The sequence below is a fragment of the Liolophura sinensis genome, chromosome 9, assembly GCF_032854445.1.
Source record: "Liolophura sinensis isolate JHLJ2023 chromosome 9, CUHK_Ljap_v2, whole genome shotgun sequence".
Classification (NCBI taxonomy): domain Eukaryota; kingdom Metazoa; phylum Mollusca; class Polyplacophora; order Chitonida; family Chitonidae; genus Liolophura; species Liolophura sinensis.
The window spans coordinates 16,129,075-16,146,351 of NC_088303.1; the positions used below are offsets into that span (position 1 = coordinate 16,129,075).

At 39.0% G+C, this 17,277-nt stretch overlaps 2 protein-coding genes across 2 annotated transcripts; both read left to right on the top strand.

Annotated features, from left to right (window-relative positions):
* The first annotated feature begins 1,316 nt into the window (after nucleotides 1-1,316).
* On the top strand, nucleotides 1,317-15,732 carry LOC135475354 (splicing factor 3B subunit 4-like). Its single transcript, XM_064755213.1, has 10 exons — nucleotides 1,317-1,350; nucleotides 8,512-8,595; nucleotides 9,526-9,671; nucleotides 11,185-11,313; nucleotides 11,881-12,061; nucleotides 12,729-12,899; nucleotides 13,876-13,938; nucleotides 14,469-14,588; nucleotides 14,883-15,029; nucleotides 15,424-15,732. Exons 1-10 carry the CDS (start codon nucleotides 1,317-1,319, stop codon nucleotides 15,558-15,560), a joined length of 1,212 nt encoding a protein of 403 aa, XP_064611283.1. The 3' UTR covers nucleotides 15,561-15,732.
* LOC135475249 (vezatin-like) lies at nucleotides 2,861-6,717 on the top strand. The gene has a single exon (XM_064755075.1). It carries the CDS (start codon nucleotides 2,963-2,965, stop codon nucleotides 5,231-5,233), a length of 2,271 nt encoding a protein of 756 aa, XP_064611145.1. The 5' UTR covers nucleotides 2,861-2,962; the 3' UTR covers nucleotides 5,234-6,717.
* Nucleotides 15,733-17,277: the final 1,545 nt, after the last annotated feature.

The window sequence follows — 17,277 nt, forward strand, 5'->3', positions numbered from 1 at the left end:
CAGGTTATATACTAATGTTATATTATACACAGTGCCAAAATTTGTAGGAAAAAAAGGACCCCAGTTTTCTTTGCTGTGAGAATTTTGCATACGAAAGGTTACATATACGCCAGAAATTATCCCAGGTGAAGCAAACCATTTGGAGTGTAGTTCGTTTCAGAGAAACAGCTCTTATAAGAGATGATCCTGCTTTCAGACAGTTAATTTACAACTTGGTAATATTGTCACAGGCATCGGTCCTTGTTGTTGCTTTTGGAATCTGAAATGACGATTAACGGCTGGAAACCTTTTAACTGTATTGGCAATTTGTGGGCTGATCTCGCAGATGAAATCTACTCGCGAGACGAAATTCCCTGTACACCATACACGGCATAATGTACATGTACAGTATCATATTCATAGTGGCCTGACGAGAGAATTTATAGCAGCATTGATTATCTCCCTTGAATATTTTGAACAGGCGGTGCAGCGCTACATACACAGGCCTGTTTGATGTACATGTATACATACATAAAAGTTTTCAGTTTGAAAGAAAATAAATATTAATGTCTTCTGGCGCTATAGGATTTAATCTTTTCCCGTGTCATTATAGGCTAAATGAGTTATACGGCAATAAACGAGGTAGAGCCTCAAATGAAATGGCGAGATCGAACAGCTTTTCTTCCGTCATGCCAATCTTAAGACGAAGTGCTACGGTGAAAGGTGTAGGTGCCACAAAAGAATGTATAGCGGAAACCATGTGCAAATGAGAAAAACTTTGCCTCGGAGATGGTCAATGTCAGAAATTTTCATGTCCCACTTTTAGCCCTACCAGAACTCTAAAGTAGCCTTGTATAGCTGTGATTATCTCAATCCCAGGTCTTAGAAAACCGGCCTTATATTCATGTCAGGTCTAATGCAAAAGGCATGGAAACATATGTTCATCTCTTTAGCAAGTCTCAGTCTCCAAATAGTCAGTTATTGATGTGGGGGCCGAATTTTAAGTTTATATATGTGTACCTGAGTCTTTTGGTTATGTGCCATGGACCTCCATGAACATGTGTAGTATGGGTCCTTGCTACCGTACATGTATCTTTTTAAAGCTATCGCCTAATGTTATCTTTTCTTTCTTTTTTTTTAACGACTTTTCGTGGCAAAGAATGTCAGCGGGTGAAAGAATATGATAATCAGAATTAAGTTCCTTTCGGCAACAAACTAGGTATAAACCCAAGATCCCATATTTGACAGACACACTGTGACCAGTGCTCCTTCTTCAGGGACCTCTATTTATTTGCGTGCAAGGTTAGCCCTTTTACGGTTATCCCACATGCTACAAAATGGCGGCGGGTCCGATCGCCGAACGTAATCAAGGTTTGTATATTTCCTTTTCTAAATATTCAAGGGAGTTTTCATCCTTATGTGCTTGACAAGCCGATACTATACCCTGCCTAATGACACAGTTCCACAAAAATGATAACTTTGTGGTTTGCATATTTGTTAATAACATCATCCCCCGGTTAGCTTTTGTGATGTTGTTGTTGTTACAATGTCAAGGTATAATCTCATTCGTGTTTTGCTCTCATTGTCAGGCGCTTTTCCCCGCTATGGGGGGAGTTACATATTAATGCATAATATAAACAAGGTACGACGTTGGTTTTGTAATGGTCAATTTTAGTCCTAGACTGCTCTTGGTTTCGCTCAAATTTTGTTCGGCAAAGGAAACTACCACAGCAAAAAGACGTGATGTTACATTAAGTGCCAGCAGTGCCTTCGAGTTGAGAGACCGACGTGTTCAGTCTAGCAACTATTGGTAAATAACGTCTTTTACCTACGTTAGTTTGCGAGAGCTCTCACCTGTCTTGCTGATTTCTGAGTGAACTCTTGATACCCCTGAAACGATGATTGGGCTTATACCTGATGCAGATGCCATTGCATTATGTTATGACATTTGAGACAAAGTTGCATATCAAATGCGTTTCCACGGCCTGAAGTTTGCAGACACTTATATTCCTTACTTTTTGTCGCTTGATTCATCGCAAGTACAGTGTTTATTGGGTAGAGCGAAAGGGCAGGTCATTGTATTAGTTTTTTAAATGGAACAATCTCTTGACTAGATCAGTCTTATGAAAAAATAAAAACTAACTCAGCAATAACTGGGGTTACTGATCGCCAGGAAGTCACTAGTCAGCTTATTCCGAGATTGCTCTGTTTTATAGTTCTGTCTTAACATGGAGTGAAATTTCACATTCTCCTGTAGGTAGCTGAAGATTACTTTAATACTTCTTAACTACAACTGCATATGGCAGTTGTTTACAATTTTTGTAAAGGGTAAAGCTAGCGGAATGAATTAGCGGTTACTAAGAAATTCAATATGATGTCTAAGACAGGTCAAACTGCACATACATGTAGTGAATATTTTCATAAGTGTACTATATTTTTATTCTGGTGGTCCCTATTCCAGTTTGTTCAAGTGATATATACTATATATACTAAAACTGGCATACTTACGGCCCAAAAAGTAAAATGAAAATAACTCAGAATATATGTAAATAATTCTACATCTATGTCATGTGAAACCATGTGATTGATACATGTATTGTGTCCCAAAACATTTAGGTACTATTTTTCCATTGAAACATATTGCTTCTTTTAACTGCATTATTTTGTGGCAATTATTCAACCCCAATGGGATGCTTGTATTGGTAGATGAGACAAAACTTGTTACATGGTTGTGTTTGGCTATAGAATATGGAGAAAACAGCTTTTCACTATCTCCAAAGGGCAAAGGTCTGCGTGAACGAGTATTTACAATGGTTTCTATCTCTTCCAGAGTGGGACTTGCTCTCAGCTGGTTTCTGCAACCACACTCGACTACAGTGACATTGTGTGCATTGACCTTAAGGCACCAGAGAATGTGTTTTTAGTTTGTTTTTTTCTTAATTTTGATAGAATTTTTTTTGCAAAAATTAACATTGTGTTCATCATGAGTCAGGATTCTGATGAAGATGTTATCTTTGAGAACTCTGCATTACATCAACATCTGAAGTCTGCTGGTGTAGAGGATGTCAAGACTGAGACTTATCAAACTCAACAGCTGAGGGAAAATGAAGCTCTAACTGAAGCTTTTGGCAAAAACTGTTCAAAAATTGATAAGAATTGGAAAATGCTCATATCAGACTGGTTTGGCTTTCTTCATTTGAAAACCACATTGAGACATTTGGAGACTGTTGCAAGGAGCAAAATTTATTATGAGTTGAGACAAGGCACTACTCTTGAACCAGATGATGCAAGTTTTCTAGAGGAGTTCCTTGGACCATGTTTTGAAACCCAAAGTGATGCTTGCAGAAAAGTTGCAGGGCTCTTAGGATTTGCAGTGGTAATTGTTGCGGTTCTCTGCCAACGAATAATGACAACAAACTTAACTCTTAAACATGTCTTTTACTCTGATCCATTGGTTGTCATGGCAACATGTTGTCTTATGCTGTTGATTGGTTGTTATCTGTTTCTGTTTATCAAACAGAAAAGGCTTGAAGAGCAAATAACAGTGTTTGTAGAATTTTTGAAAACTTTGGAACAGTTTCAGTTGCTTTTGAAAAAGTCCATTCGACTCATTCAGGAGTCCGAGCTAGTGGCCCGTGGTTTTACTCTGATTGCTAACACAGGACCTTTACATGGAATGGAGCAAAGGTCTGGACGAAGTGCGGCTCGTCAGTGCCCAGAGCTGCGACATAGTGTCTTCCATGCCTCGCGGGATAGCATGATGTACATCAGAAATGCTACACGTCGTCTTCTTCAAACGTTGTACCCTCTCTACCCAGAGTCAGGAACCTCTCACTACCTGGCCTTTATGGATCTTGAAGACTTTGGACCCTGTGTACATGTGACAGGAAACTCAGAGGAGTCTAGAGCACAACTGCTGGAAGCTACAGATAGTTTTTCTGTTGCAGCTTTAAAAGGAATGAGTAACTTGTGGATTTTACAACAGTCAGAGTTTATTCGTTGTTTGGCCATTTGTTTTCAGTCTTTGTCTCAGTGGCCAGCCACCAAGGCTCAATCACTATCTATTCATAGGCTACTTCATGAAGTTATGAAGACACCAGTCTCTATGTTAGAAGACAGTTTAACTACGTTGCAACGATGCTATGACTTTCACTATGCCAGTACAGTTGTAGACAACACATCTGAACCTGTTCCAGATAGGGCTGGAAACTCTCAACTGAAGGGATTGTATGTAGCCATTCATAGCCTTGACCTTCACCTTCAGTCCGCTCTGAAAATATCACAGTCTTTGGCCTCAGACATACAGAAACAAATAGACAACTCTGATGCAGAACCTTCTGATGAACCCAATAATGAATGGATGCAAAAGTTGCTTAGAATCAAGACAGAGTTGGCAGCTTGCCATGACTGCATGTCTGAAGGTCAAAGTCAAGGTGACAGGTTATTCAGAAGACAGCCAGAGAGTGCTGAAGGTGAAACGCATGGAAAGGTGTCCTTATCTATGAAAAAGCAACCAGCTACGAAAGCGACTGTGCAAATCCTGGGTGAGCCAGTCATTGAGGATGAAGTATTTGAGACGTATGTCGATGATGAAGCTGAGGACATGCAGGCATCTGCATGGGATGAGTTCCTAAGCCCGGAAGAGAAGGCCAAGAAGAAAAAGGAGAAGGAAGAAGCTGTCCGACTTCTGTCTGAACTAAGGACAGTGATCTCAGGTCTGGCTGAAGAACGGAAGAAAAAAGAGGAAAGAATTTTACTTGCCAAATATGGCTTTGTTCAGAGTGAGTGTCATTCAGGAGATAATGTGCAGTCAGTCAGTTTGGAGTCCAGAGTTGATGTCCAGAGTACGCCAGGAACAGTTAGTGCAGGTGTTAACATCCAAAGTGATAATGTGAAGGAGGAATCATTGATGAATTCTGGTCAGAACTTGCCCAAAGTGACAATTAAGCCGGCAGCTGAAGAAGATGAGTTGTCTCCCCTCAGTGTCAAACCGCCAGCTCTTCTCCAGGATTTACCTGTTTCATCAGGAAGCACAGAGACATTTGTTGATGCTGGTGAACAAGCTAGTGTGTCAAGTCGACTAGAACGTCTCGCAGGTCCTAATTTGTCCTTCACAGCTTCTTTGGCTGCCCAAGCTGTTGCCAAGTATCGCCTTCTCGGTTTAGAATCTCAAACATTTGGTGATGATAATGACATTTACGGAGACTCTGAAAATGATAGTGATTCTTTTGAAGACTCAAAGACCTCGAAATGAAATTACAAAATACCGTTTTGCACCCGATTTTTATCCCTCGCTCACAAGTTTGTCCTGTGCCTGATCCACAGGTTGTTTATAGTGATTATTCTAAAAAAGCAAATGCAGGGTGACATGAAACGAGGTGACATTCTGGGACTTGTTTTCTCAAATTTTCTTTCTCGAAGAAACGAACTCATTCTTATGAAGTAATCTTAGCATTAGCAGACATACTTTACCACCTGTGCAGCTGCTGGTATATCCCAGTTTCTAGTACTGCCTATTTAATGGTTAACCTGAATAGCCTTTGCTGTATTACATGCAATACCATGCTGAAAATCTCCCTGAAGTCTGTCTTTAAGTACACAAACTACTCCCCTGGTCAGTGCAGTTCCTCTTTTTCCTTGTCCAGTGCAGATGACTACAACAGTCAGGGCTGTTGTTGGCCAGATGCTGTGGTCTAGGTGTTAAAAGTGCTTGTCTTTCCATCACTAGGACTAGGATGGGGTGCAGGTTAAAACCTAGACTGATAACATGTGGAGCCTATATAGTCATTCTTTACTCGATACTCACTGATATAGCTTTCTTGTCTGTTATAAGCCAACTAGGGGAATTCCCCATGACATGTTGTGTCAGCCATTGAATTGCAGCTACACATTAGCTGTCACATAAGGAATGTTTGGCAAGACTGTGGCAGTTATGTCCCAGATGAAATTTGCCTTCACATTCACCATTAAGCTGGAAACCCACTGGTACTTTATCCACCAGCTGATTGATAAGGGTATCATACAACAATAAAATTGCTGAACATTTCAGACGAACTGGTTGATGGACTGCTGTTGCTGTTGTCTTGACTTCAAGTCGGTCAGCAGTGCCAAAAGCACAGTGACTTTCCACGGCCAGTTCGCACACATAAAAGCCTATTTTTTTTTCAAATCTGTTGTAGTCCAGCTCTCACATGGAGTCAGTCGTGTTGTTAGAACTTTCAATCAGATGCAGTTGTCTGGATTTTCCTGTTTCCCGGGCATTTCAGCCATTTGATTGTCTCTCTAATAAAGCCAATCATAAAGGGTCATAACATGGAGAGTGCTATATTTATCGGTGGGTGATTGAGTAAAGAATGACGAAATGGGCCACTGATATTATGCAGGGTTCACACAGATCAGGGAAAATCTGGAATATCAGGGAAAACAGAACTGCCTGTTCCAGACACAGGAATGTCAGGGAATTTAAGATTTTAATGGTTTTATCCTGGAATATCTGCTGCTGTCTGCTGTAGCAATTTTCAAAAGTCAGACAGCTCTAATTTCCTTGATGTTTGCGGTTATAAAATAGAAAATACAAATGTACCAGCACACAACATTTGTTCTGTGTTTTTAATGAAGTGGTTTCAAGTGCAGTTAAAACCAGACCTTGATTAGGGAATTTGTAGATTCCCCAACTTCCACCGCTTGTTTTGTCTAGGTGTACATTTGTGAATTGTTAACTTTGTTGAAGACCACTCGTATCCCACCAATATGATATGCAAATTAGCACGTCACATGTGGAAAGTTTGTCAGTGACTTGCTGAAGGTGAATCACTCAATCAATCAGTCAATCTGTGGATGATTTAACAGTAGATCAATGACTGGTCATATCAAACACTTTAAAAATACTTTGTGTCACTTTGTGTGGTATTTCAATTTTTTAAGGAGGAACATGTGAGTCCTATGTGAATTCAGCATAAATAATATGTGACCTTGTATTGTGTCTTTGACATAGTGCTTCACTGAGACAGCACCATTCATGTGATGGCATTGGAACTGTTCTTCTGGAAATTATTGATCATTTTGACATGGCCAGGAAGATAACTCCTTGAGGAAGATTGGTTACATGTATTCGAGTGTTCATTTTCCAGTTGGTCTAGTGCTTTGTTACTTTGTACAGTGGAATGGCTTCCTCGGGATTCCGTACTTCCTGGTTTCCTGTTGCATCTTACATTTACAATAATGTCCTGTTTAGTATGGCTCAGTTGAAATGGCAGTCAAATAAAAACATGTGAATTATGATTATTTGGACGGTTTGTATAGCAATTTGGGGTGTTTACCTGTTTTATGTGACTAAAATGAAAATGGGACAATTGATATAACAAGAATACATGAAATTTCATGTCAAATTCACAGACTAAGAGGAAAGCTAATGCCTTTGATGAGATCTGTACAATTTCTCCATGCTACTAAATACTCAATCCAAAAGTGCTTACATATATCTACAATGTCAGTTCAGCGCACTGTCACAAACTACGATGACATAGTGAGTACAGCATTTGCCTCGACCTTTTCAACCTCCACTGCAACCAATAATTTGAAACATTCTGAGAGAGTTATGTGATGTAGAGAAATAATCTGCACAGTTTTATGAAGCTTGCATCTTTATTGACATAAACAAATAATTTTTGATGTCATTTTCATAATATTTGTATGCCTAAATTCCACTGAAGTTGAAGATTTATAGTGTACGAAGTTCAATCCTAAATTGAGCCTTAAAGTCAACAACCCAGCTAATATATCTTGTCACCCAGCCATAAGAGGAATAGGCCAAGTACTGGTTGGACTGATATCGATGGGTAATGTGACAGGGTGGGTGTCATGTCTGGTGTCTTCGGCATGACGTAACATTGAAGTGAGGCAGCAGCTGCAGCACTTAAGTGTTGATTCTGGGTCCAGTCTGCTTTGGGAACATGGATGAATTGCTAGTTTGTTTAATTCAACATGAAACCCAGGATCATACAAAAAATAAAAAAAAAATTCTCCAAAAAAACTACTGCCTACCACACTGCAGTGGATAGTAGGATTGAACATGTTCGAGCCTTGTGATATTATTATTGGTCCTATCAGTACCAAATTGGTTTTCCAAACGACACTATACCCCAGGCAAACAAATCAGTTTGATGGTTGACAATGTCAATGGTTCCCATTTCTTTGTAAGATTAACATGGCTTACTCGAAATATGAAAGACTTTTCACAGTCAGTTTATATGAAAAACATCTTGAAAACATTAACCCAACTGTCATAACTTGTACATGTATGTACAAATTCCTGTGCTACTCTTTTGCTTGACAGTCCACACATCAAAGCTATTTGCAAGGTTTCCTGGAGTTGGAACCTACCAGAAAGCACTGTATTCTACATATGTGTGCAGCAGTGCAGAAGAATTTTAAACCAGTGGGAGATAACTGCTAGCCTTAAACACCTGCATGCACATATACATGCCTATGTTCTCTGTATTCATTTAATGAGAATTCTCCTTGCTATTGCAGATGCCACAGTCTATGTGGGAGGACTGGATGAGAAGGTCTCTGAAGCCATTCTGTGGGAGCTGTTTCTACAGGCTGGCCCGGTGGGTAAGTGGTAGGGATGCTTTGGGGTGGCAGGATCAATGCTGTTACTAGTGAGTAACAGATTCTTTTCAGATTTTCCACTATCAGATTCATATTGTTGGTTGCAGTCGAGTGCATATCATATATGGCACATGTAGGCCACCGTACATTTGGTATAATACCACAGAGTGTGTTAAGAGTATCCCGATCTAGTTATTGACAGAAAATGTGCATGTCTGTATTTGACCGTACCTTTGTCTGTATGTTACATAGCACAACAATGAATCCATCAAAATAATCATCAGAACGCAGGGTATACAGACCATATCAAGATACCACTAAGAGCGTGTGGAGTGCCCTACATAAACACACCATTGTTGTTTTACATGATAGTTTATGCATGTATCTGAGAAATACAAAGACATATGCATGTTTTAGTGCATGACAGCGTCTTCGAACATAATTAGATTAATCTTAATTACTGGTGGTTTTATATATGTTGTATATTTGATAACGATTATTTTTGGCCTTTTATTGTTGTGCTACGTTTAGTATAAATTAAATAGTGGAAAACAAATTTGTTGATATTTTACATCAGGAGACCCATAAGTGACAGGTGCAGGCTCAGTGCCAGCCTTTGATGGGGAATTTGTGGAGATCTCTCATCTCTCACTGCTTGTAGAGGCCTTGGTGATTATAACTGGTCAGCAGCCCTTGTAGGGTCAAATGCCCAGTCTATTGTTGGAGACCTCTCTTGTCTTCTACCAATATGATGTGTAAATGCGGGAAAGTAATTTGCCAAATGTCAGTGGTTTACTCCAGGCCCTCTGGTTTTCTCAAAGTTTAAAAATGACCGCCATTGTTTCAGTGAAAATCTGTTGAGAACAGCTCGTTAAACAACAAACAGTCAATCCTGGCTGAGCTATCCACCTTTATGGTTCCTGTTGTTTACAGTCAATGTTCACATGCCCAAGGACAGAGTGACCCAGTCTCATCAGGGCTATGGCTTTGTCGAGTTCATGGGAGAAGAAGATGCGGATTACGCCATCAAGATAATGAACATGATCAAACTGTACGGCAAACCTATACGGGTGAATAAGGTGAGTGCTGTGACTTAACAAACACAAAGATTGGAATGATGATTTTGCAGGTTTGCATCCATGTCATGTTTGAAACTTAACTTTACTTGTCACGGAGTGCAGTTTTACCTTCTCACTGAGTGCAGTTTTACCTTCTCACTGAGTGCAGTTTTACCTTCTCACTGAGTGCAGTTTTACGTCAGGGGCCACTTTAGCAGAACTGTTAACCTCGCAAGACATATTTCTTTTAACTTGTTTTCAGTTTTGTAGGTCGTGTTTCCATAAACTGTGTGATTTTCAAGAAAGTTTTCCAAAATAGAAAAAGAATAAATTGTAAAGATTTGTGAAGGTGATTTGTATTTCACCAGATATACTATTGAACTGTTACAATATTAAACCTCAAACCAAGATTTCTGTTTTAGTTGTTCACCTTTAAGGCCCAGGAATCACTAGGCGATTTTAGAATTAAGTCAAAATTTCATATAATTTTTAAAAAAAATTTTTCTTACGTAATATTTCAAAATACAGCTTGACAGCGTAAATTCAGGTTATGTAATCTAAAACAAATTTCAGCAAAAATAATAGAAAGGAACATACCAAATTTAATTACTGAAATTTTGACTTATGTTTACAACGTAAAGCACCAGTCAGATTGAATAAATGAATATTGCATGTTAGTTCACTGTTCACTGTTTATGTTGCATCTATTTTTGTTTTGGTGTCACAGATACCCTGTTTACAGCATTTGCCTTTGGATATCACATATTATCTGTGTATATCACTAGAATTGGATATCACATATTATCTGTGTATATCAGTAGAATTTGGATATCACAAATTATCTATGCATATCACTAGAATTTGGATATCACATATTATCTGTGCCTATCACTAGAATTTGTATATCACAAATTATCTGTGCATATCACTAGAATTTGTATATCACAAATTATCTGTGCATATCACTAGAATTTGTATATCACAAATTATCTGTGCATATCACTAGAATTTGGATTTCACATTATCTGTGTATATCACTAGAATTTGGATATCACATATTACATATTCTTCTGTTCTCTGCTTTTATCACTTTTATTTTAATACCATATCCTCTCTGTTTATATCATGTGTATTTTGCGTATCACATATTCTCTGTGTATGTCAAATGTATTTCGATATGATCTTTTCTCTGTTTATATCACTTGTATTTTGTGTATCACATATTCTCTGTGTGTGTCAAATGTGTTTAGATATGATATCTTCTGTGTTTATATCACTTGTATTTTGCATATCACATATTCTCTGTGTGTGTCAAATGTGTTTAGATATGATCTCATCTGTTTATATAACTTGTATTTTGCATATCACATATTCTCTGTGTATATCAAATGTATTTAGATATGATCTCATCTGTTTATATCACTTGTATTTTGCATATCACATATTCCCCGTGCATATCAGATGTATGTAGATATGATCTGTTCTCTGTTTATATCACGTGTATCTAAGATGTCAAATGTTCTCTGTTATCCAGGCTTCAGCCCATCAGAAAAATTTGGATGTTGGAGCAAATATATTTATTGGAAATTTAGATCCAGAAGTGGATGAAAAACTTTTATATGACACATTCAGTGCTTTTGGTGTCATTTTACAAACTCCCAAAGTAAGTTTTTGTTTATTGTTATGATTATATATATAAAAAAATTATATTAAAAAATACCTGTATATATAAAGCCCAGATTGTTTACATGTGATTTTGGTAAAAAAAAATGTGAAACTTGGGTTTCCTTGTTCTCTGCTTGTTTTTTCCTGCCATAATGCTGACTGCCATTGTATAAGTCAAATATTGTTGAGTACATTGTGAAACAACAATGTAATAATTTAAATAAATAAGATAAAAGAGAATGTGTAAAAAAGGCAAAATGAAAGTGTACGTATTATATAATGAATTGTAAAATGCCTTGCGAGGTACATTTGTGCTCCCTTGTTGTACTTATTAAATACTTATTCTAAATTAAGGTAATTAAGAAACAACTGATTTAACAAAACGTTTGTGTTCCTTAAAATCTGATTTGGAAATAAGGGGTATGCCAAATCCAAGCTTTATTGCTAAGAGAAGCACTTGGGGAAAATGTGGTGTTGTGAAATAAGGGAATATGTTGTTGCCTGATGATATTGTTTTTGTACCCCTTAATGTTTGATGTGAAATTGTGTGGTTTTATTCCACCAGATTATGAGGGATCCAGACACCGGCAACTCCAAAGGATTTGCATTCATCAACTTTGCCAGTTTTGAGGCATCTGATGCGGCCATTGAAGCCATGAATGGGCAGTATTTATGTAACCGGCCTATTTCTATATCATACGCTTTCAAGAAAGATGCCAAAGGAGAGCGACATGGCTCAGCTGCAGGTTTGTCACACTGTCAGCATTTTATCACTCCCCTCCTCCTGCTAAAGTTGTCTTGTCAAAGTGGAAATCCCAAACAGCAATACTACTTACTAGATGACCTTCATAAATCTGGTATTTTCATACGTGAGCTGGATGGCCTCAGTGGCTGAGGTGGTTAGCAATGACACAGGAGCCTCTCACCAGTGTGGTTACTATGAGTTCAAGTCCAGCTCATGCTGGTTCACACTCCGCCCGTACCTGGGAAGGTCTGCCAGGGTTTCCCCCGGGCTCTGTTCGGTTTTCCCCCACCACAATGCTGGCCACCATGCTGTAAGTGAAGTATTTTTGAGTACGGCGTAAAACACCCATCAAATAAATAAATATATATGGGAGTTGTGTCAATTCTTAACAACAGAGGTGTATTACAACTGCTTTGTATTTTTGTGAAATTCCTGTTGGCGGAATGGTCTAGATTGTTGACACATGTTGATGATGAATACATGCTAGATTGTGAATTTTCAGCACTATAATCTGTGCTACATCCAGAAAGTGTAAATCCCCAAATAGTGATATTTATTTTGGAAATGTACAGTATCACAGAAAGATAAAGCTGCATGTGAAGTGGAATATTATTTTGGATGTTGTTAAATACATCTTTGAATTAGATTGTTTCCATTCTTGTTTGCAGAGCGGTTGTTAGCAGCACAGAATCCTTTGTCCCTGACAGACAGGCCTCATCAACTGTTTGCGGATGCTCCTCCCCCTCCCCAGCAACCTCCTGCCCCCTCCCAGTCCACACTTATCCCTCCCCCTCCTCCACCCTCCAGCGCTATCCCCACACAGATGCCAAACATGCCAGGTATAACCCAAAAATATTTGAGACTGCAAACATCAGGGTATTTTCCATTTACTTGGGCTAGCACTCTTTACTTGCGCAGACAAGATGCTGAAGACATTGTCTAAAGAAGATGGGAGTGAATACAAAACTCTGCTTCACGGCTTCATAACTTGACAAGCAGTATTCTTGACATTCACAATATGCATATACTGTGTAGATTGTTCTGTTGTCGAACAATAATTTGGTGTATTATCAGCTGTAGCACGTAGGAAATTGTCCAGTGTTGTTCATGACCATGTACCTTTCCGTGTTATCATTCACCTCGTTGTCTGCTTGCCGCTGCCTCTTGCAAGTGAAGTGCCCGGATGTATGTGGTCTCGAATAATCTTCATTGAAAAGTGATAAGCTTTTTCAAGACCGTGTTTCTTAGCTTTTCTTAACAGATGTATATCTGGTGTGTGTCACTCGCTCTCATCAGGCAAAAGTTTTTCCACTTCCACCAATCTCGGAGGCAAAAGCATTCATTTATACCATTTGTCACCATGGTAATTGTATCCATCTCGGTTGGTGATTGTATCATCTCGGTTTTCTTATTGATGATTGTATAATTTAGACTAACTGTGAGTTCAAGTCCAGCTCATGCTGGCTTCCTCTCTGGCCATAAGTGGGAAGGTCTGCCAGCAACCTGCAGATGGTCATGGGTATCCCCGGGGCTCTGCCCGGTTTCCACCTACCATAATGCTGGCCGCCGTTGTATAAGTGATATATTCTTGAGTACGGCATAAAACACCAATCAAATAAACAAATATAATTTAGACATGTTTTCTTTAAGACATACTTTGTAGTACTAGCATTCATTGATATCGTATTAAAAACACGTACTAACTTCTTTTTTTTTTCCGTCCAGAGTTTTATAGGTATAGGTGTGATATAACCCTGTGTATCCATCATACACTGCTTAATATCTGATGTATTGTTTTACCTTTATTATCATCAGGGATGATGTCGATGCAGACACCGCTGCCTCCTCCGCCCGTCCCTCCCCCAGCAGGGAATATTGGCCCCTCCCCCACCCACTGGGATGCCACCTCCCCCACTCCCACCCTCTGGGCCAGGCTCATTCATGCCCCTGGTGGTAAAGTACTTTTATTATAGCTGTACAGTGATAACGTAGGAGGACATGCTTTTTGCTCTTTTGCATTTTTTGGTATTAAAATGTTTTACCTTTCCAAACAGCTTGTCTAGGCCAATTCATTGATGTGTTTAGCGAAATCTAAAGAGTGATAAGTGAAAGTGATAATACATACGGGTGTACATGTATGATAATGCAATGTTTTTTGGTTGACCAATGGAATTGCTTATTTTTCAAGCCACACCCATGAAAGAATGAAATCGTTACTGAAAATGGTTTAAAGAAACAGGAATATTAATCTTGCATCACCTTGCATCCTTGTTGGAGTTACCACTATACTGTCTACATTTATACACAAAAATACAGAATGGTGTTTAAGGGAAATGACAAATACTTTTTCATCCAGTGTTTGTGGTTCCGATGCAACTTTCACGTCTTCACATTGTATTATACTTCAGGTCAGCCGCCTCACATGCCCTTCCCCCCTCCCCCCATGGGGCGACCCCCTCTACCGCCCAATCCTGGGAACATGCCGCCCCCTGCACCACCCACAAGCTCAGCCGGAGGAATGAACCAAGGTACAGTCAGTAATTCTCCAGCAGCACTTGTCGTGTTATATGAGGATACCTGTATTTATATCTTAATGTTATCGTGTAAAATAATTTTTGAATGTATGAATAATTGTGTATACAACACATTGGCATTTACATGTTTTTCTGCCCATTTACATATTTAAACCATATTTTTATTGGGAGATAATTTTACTAGTCACTAGAGGGCACTGAAGTTTGAATAATTTAACTTATCAAAAGAATCATTTTAAGACCTTTATGCACCTGTCCATTTTTTCATGGTTTGTGTTTTTACTTCAGGAGCACCGCCACATTCGAGTGGACACCCAAACATGCCACCTCATCCTGGGCCCCCAGGGGGTCACCCAAATATGCCCCCTCCTCCAGGGATGAGACCCCCTCCTCCTGGCTGGAGGGGACCTCCACCACGAGGTCCACCACCATTTGGTAAGACCTTAGCCAGCCTCTTGTTTCTTAGAACAGTACTCTCGTTAAGTCGTAGAGCGTTCAAGCGATTTTTGGCAAGGATGAAAGCTCAACAACCAAATGAAAAATTGAAATTTTGTTTTCTTTGTGTCTTGTTTATTAAATAGTGACAACCCTTTATACTATTTAAAATATGCCAGATCTTGCTTGCTGGTTTTAAAGAAAACAATAAATAAAAGCAAAATTTCTACAATGTGTTCTATCAGTGTTTAATACATATATAAAGTACTGTAGTATGTGTACTTAAGGTAGTAGAGCATGATCCTACTAATTTATGCATAATAACAGTTCAATAATATAGTTATAGATTATGATATTCTTCCAACTGCATTCTTCCCTTTCTTTTTTGTAACAGGTATGCGGGGTCCATTCCATGGGATGAGGGGACCTCCTCCACCTCCTCATCGGGGTATGAGACCCCCACCCAGAATGAGGGGCCCACCTCCTCCAGGCATGAGGGGTCCAGGAGGACCGCCGCCTCCACGCTACTGAGCGTCATATATCTGTGGAAACTCACATGTGCTGATACCATATTTCCAGGGATGAAATGCATAGAAACATGCATTATTTTCCTTGTGTGGACACCAGGAAAATTTGGTGACAGAAGTGAACAGAATTTGTGTCATGTCTTTTTAAATGGAAGTCGTCCATGAGATCAACTGATACGGCAACACTAGCCAGTGATGAATGTGTAGAAGAATGGTGGTGTTTTTTCTGGATTTGGAAATGTAAAAACGTTAAATGTGACAGTTAGTGTTGACTGAGGGTAGAAAAGACGTGTTAAAGTTGCACTGGAGGCTAAAACAAATTTGATGTTTTTCAGACACTTGGGCGAGCGAGGCAGCTTATTTTTCTGTTATTTTTGTCGTATTAATGATACAGGTGTTGACTTTGTGGCAGGAATCAGTCCTTTCCAAGAAGTGTTGTGATGCTTAGTGGTATGCTACTGTGCAAGAAGTCACTGTGAATGGCAGCATGACTAAGTAGGAAGTTTTTACCAGGACTGGTTTGTGAGGCCACTAAAAATCTTGTTGAAAAGGGTGGTAGTATTTTTACGCATGATGTCTCCGTGATCATCTGTCATCTGAGTTACAAGGAGACACAAATCGTCATGACGACCCATTGAGTTTTCATAATGTGTATATGTATCTTTCAAATTTTTGTTGATTAAAACTTTTCAATGAGTTGTTTTTGCTTCAGATAAATGCACATCTGAAGAATGACGTAATTCATGCATTTATGGTATTTTGGATTTTTTTTCTGGAAGGCATGCAGCAGCCAGTGACAAAGAATTGAAATTCATTTAAGCCTTCATCTTTGAAACAACAATGTGTAAAGCATCTTTGTTGTTCTGTGGTTGGATGCTAATTTTTGTTTGGCACCTGTCAGAAATTGAATACAGGTATGTGTTAGCATTTCCAAAATTAAGTGGAAGCGAAAAATAAAATAGTAAGGAAGTGTTTATCTTGTAGATTTTCATCTCTCATAAATAAATGTCATCTTGAATGATGTGACTGGTTACTTTTTATGTTCAAATGTTAGCCATTCAACATTTTTTGCGTGAAATTTGTTAGAAGAACACCTTGTTGGAAGAACAAAATGGCAAACACCTGGAGCTCGCTGTATGGGTGACAAACTGTGCAGGTGTTACATGTGGGTCAGATAGTGAGTTTAAACAGACCAAAGGGTGAAGTTAGCTCTCAGCCACATTTTCTCCGCCTATACAAACTGGCCGAGTCTTGAGTAAAACCAGTCAAGTCAATGAATACATTCTTACCGTGATGAAATGTGGCATCATAGCCTTTTTTAGCTCGCTGGAGATCAGATGCTGTCGATGGCGGTGTCAAGTTTGGTAAAGATCTTCACACTAATTGGAGAATAATATCTGTGAATGACAGTGACAATTATTCTACTTTATTTTGGTTTGGACGTCACAAACCACATGACCTGAACATTATGCAGCTTGATGAGCTGCTCAATCAGGTGAGCTGCCAGTGTTCTCTGAATGCCTTGGTTTTTTGTGTTTTATGTCTTGACTGAAGTAAATACCAAAAAAAAAAAACAGTGTACTTACGGAAACCATAAGATTATCTGGAAAAAGAGTATTTGGAAACCACTTTTTACAACACCCTTCTGTTCACAAATCAGAAATTATTCTGAAGGTAAGAACTGAGCCTCAATGCACTGGTACAGTCCTAGCATACAGCCA

What these genes read in the sequence shown, in the direction of transcription:
- LOC135475354 (XM_064755213.1), top strand. Translation starts at nt 1,317, where the DNA reads ATGGCGGCGGGTCCGATCGCCGAACGTAATCAAG. An exon ending in GATCGCCGAACGTAATCAAG is followed by an intron (nt 1,351 to 8,511) that starts GTTTGTATATTT and finishes TTGCTATTGCAG; the next exon opens with ATGCCACAGTCTATGTGGGA. An exon ending in TCCCCCAGCAGGGAATATTG is followed by an intron (nt 13,939 to 14,468) that starts GCCCCTCCCCCA and finishes ATTATACTTCAG; the next exon opens with GTCAGCCGCCTCACATGCCC.
- LOC135475249 (XM_064755075.1), top strand. Translation starts at nt 2,963, where the DNA reads ATGAGTCAGGATTCTGATGAAGATGTTATCTTTGAGAACTCTGCATTA.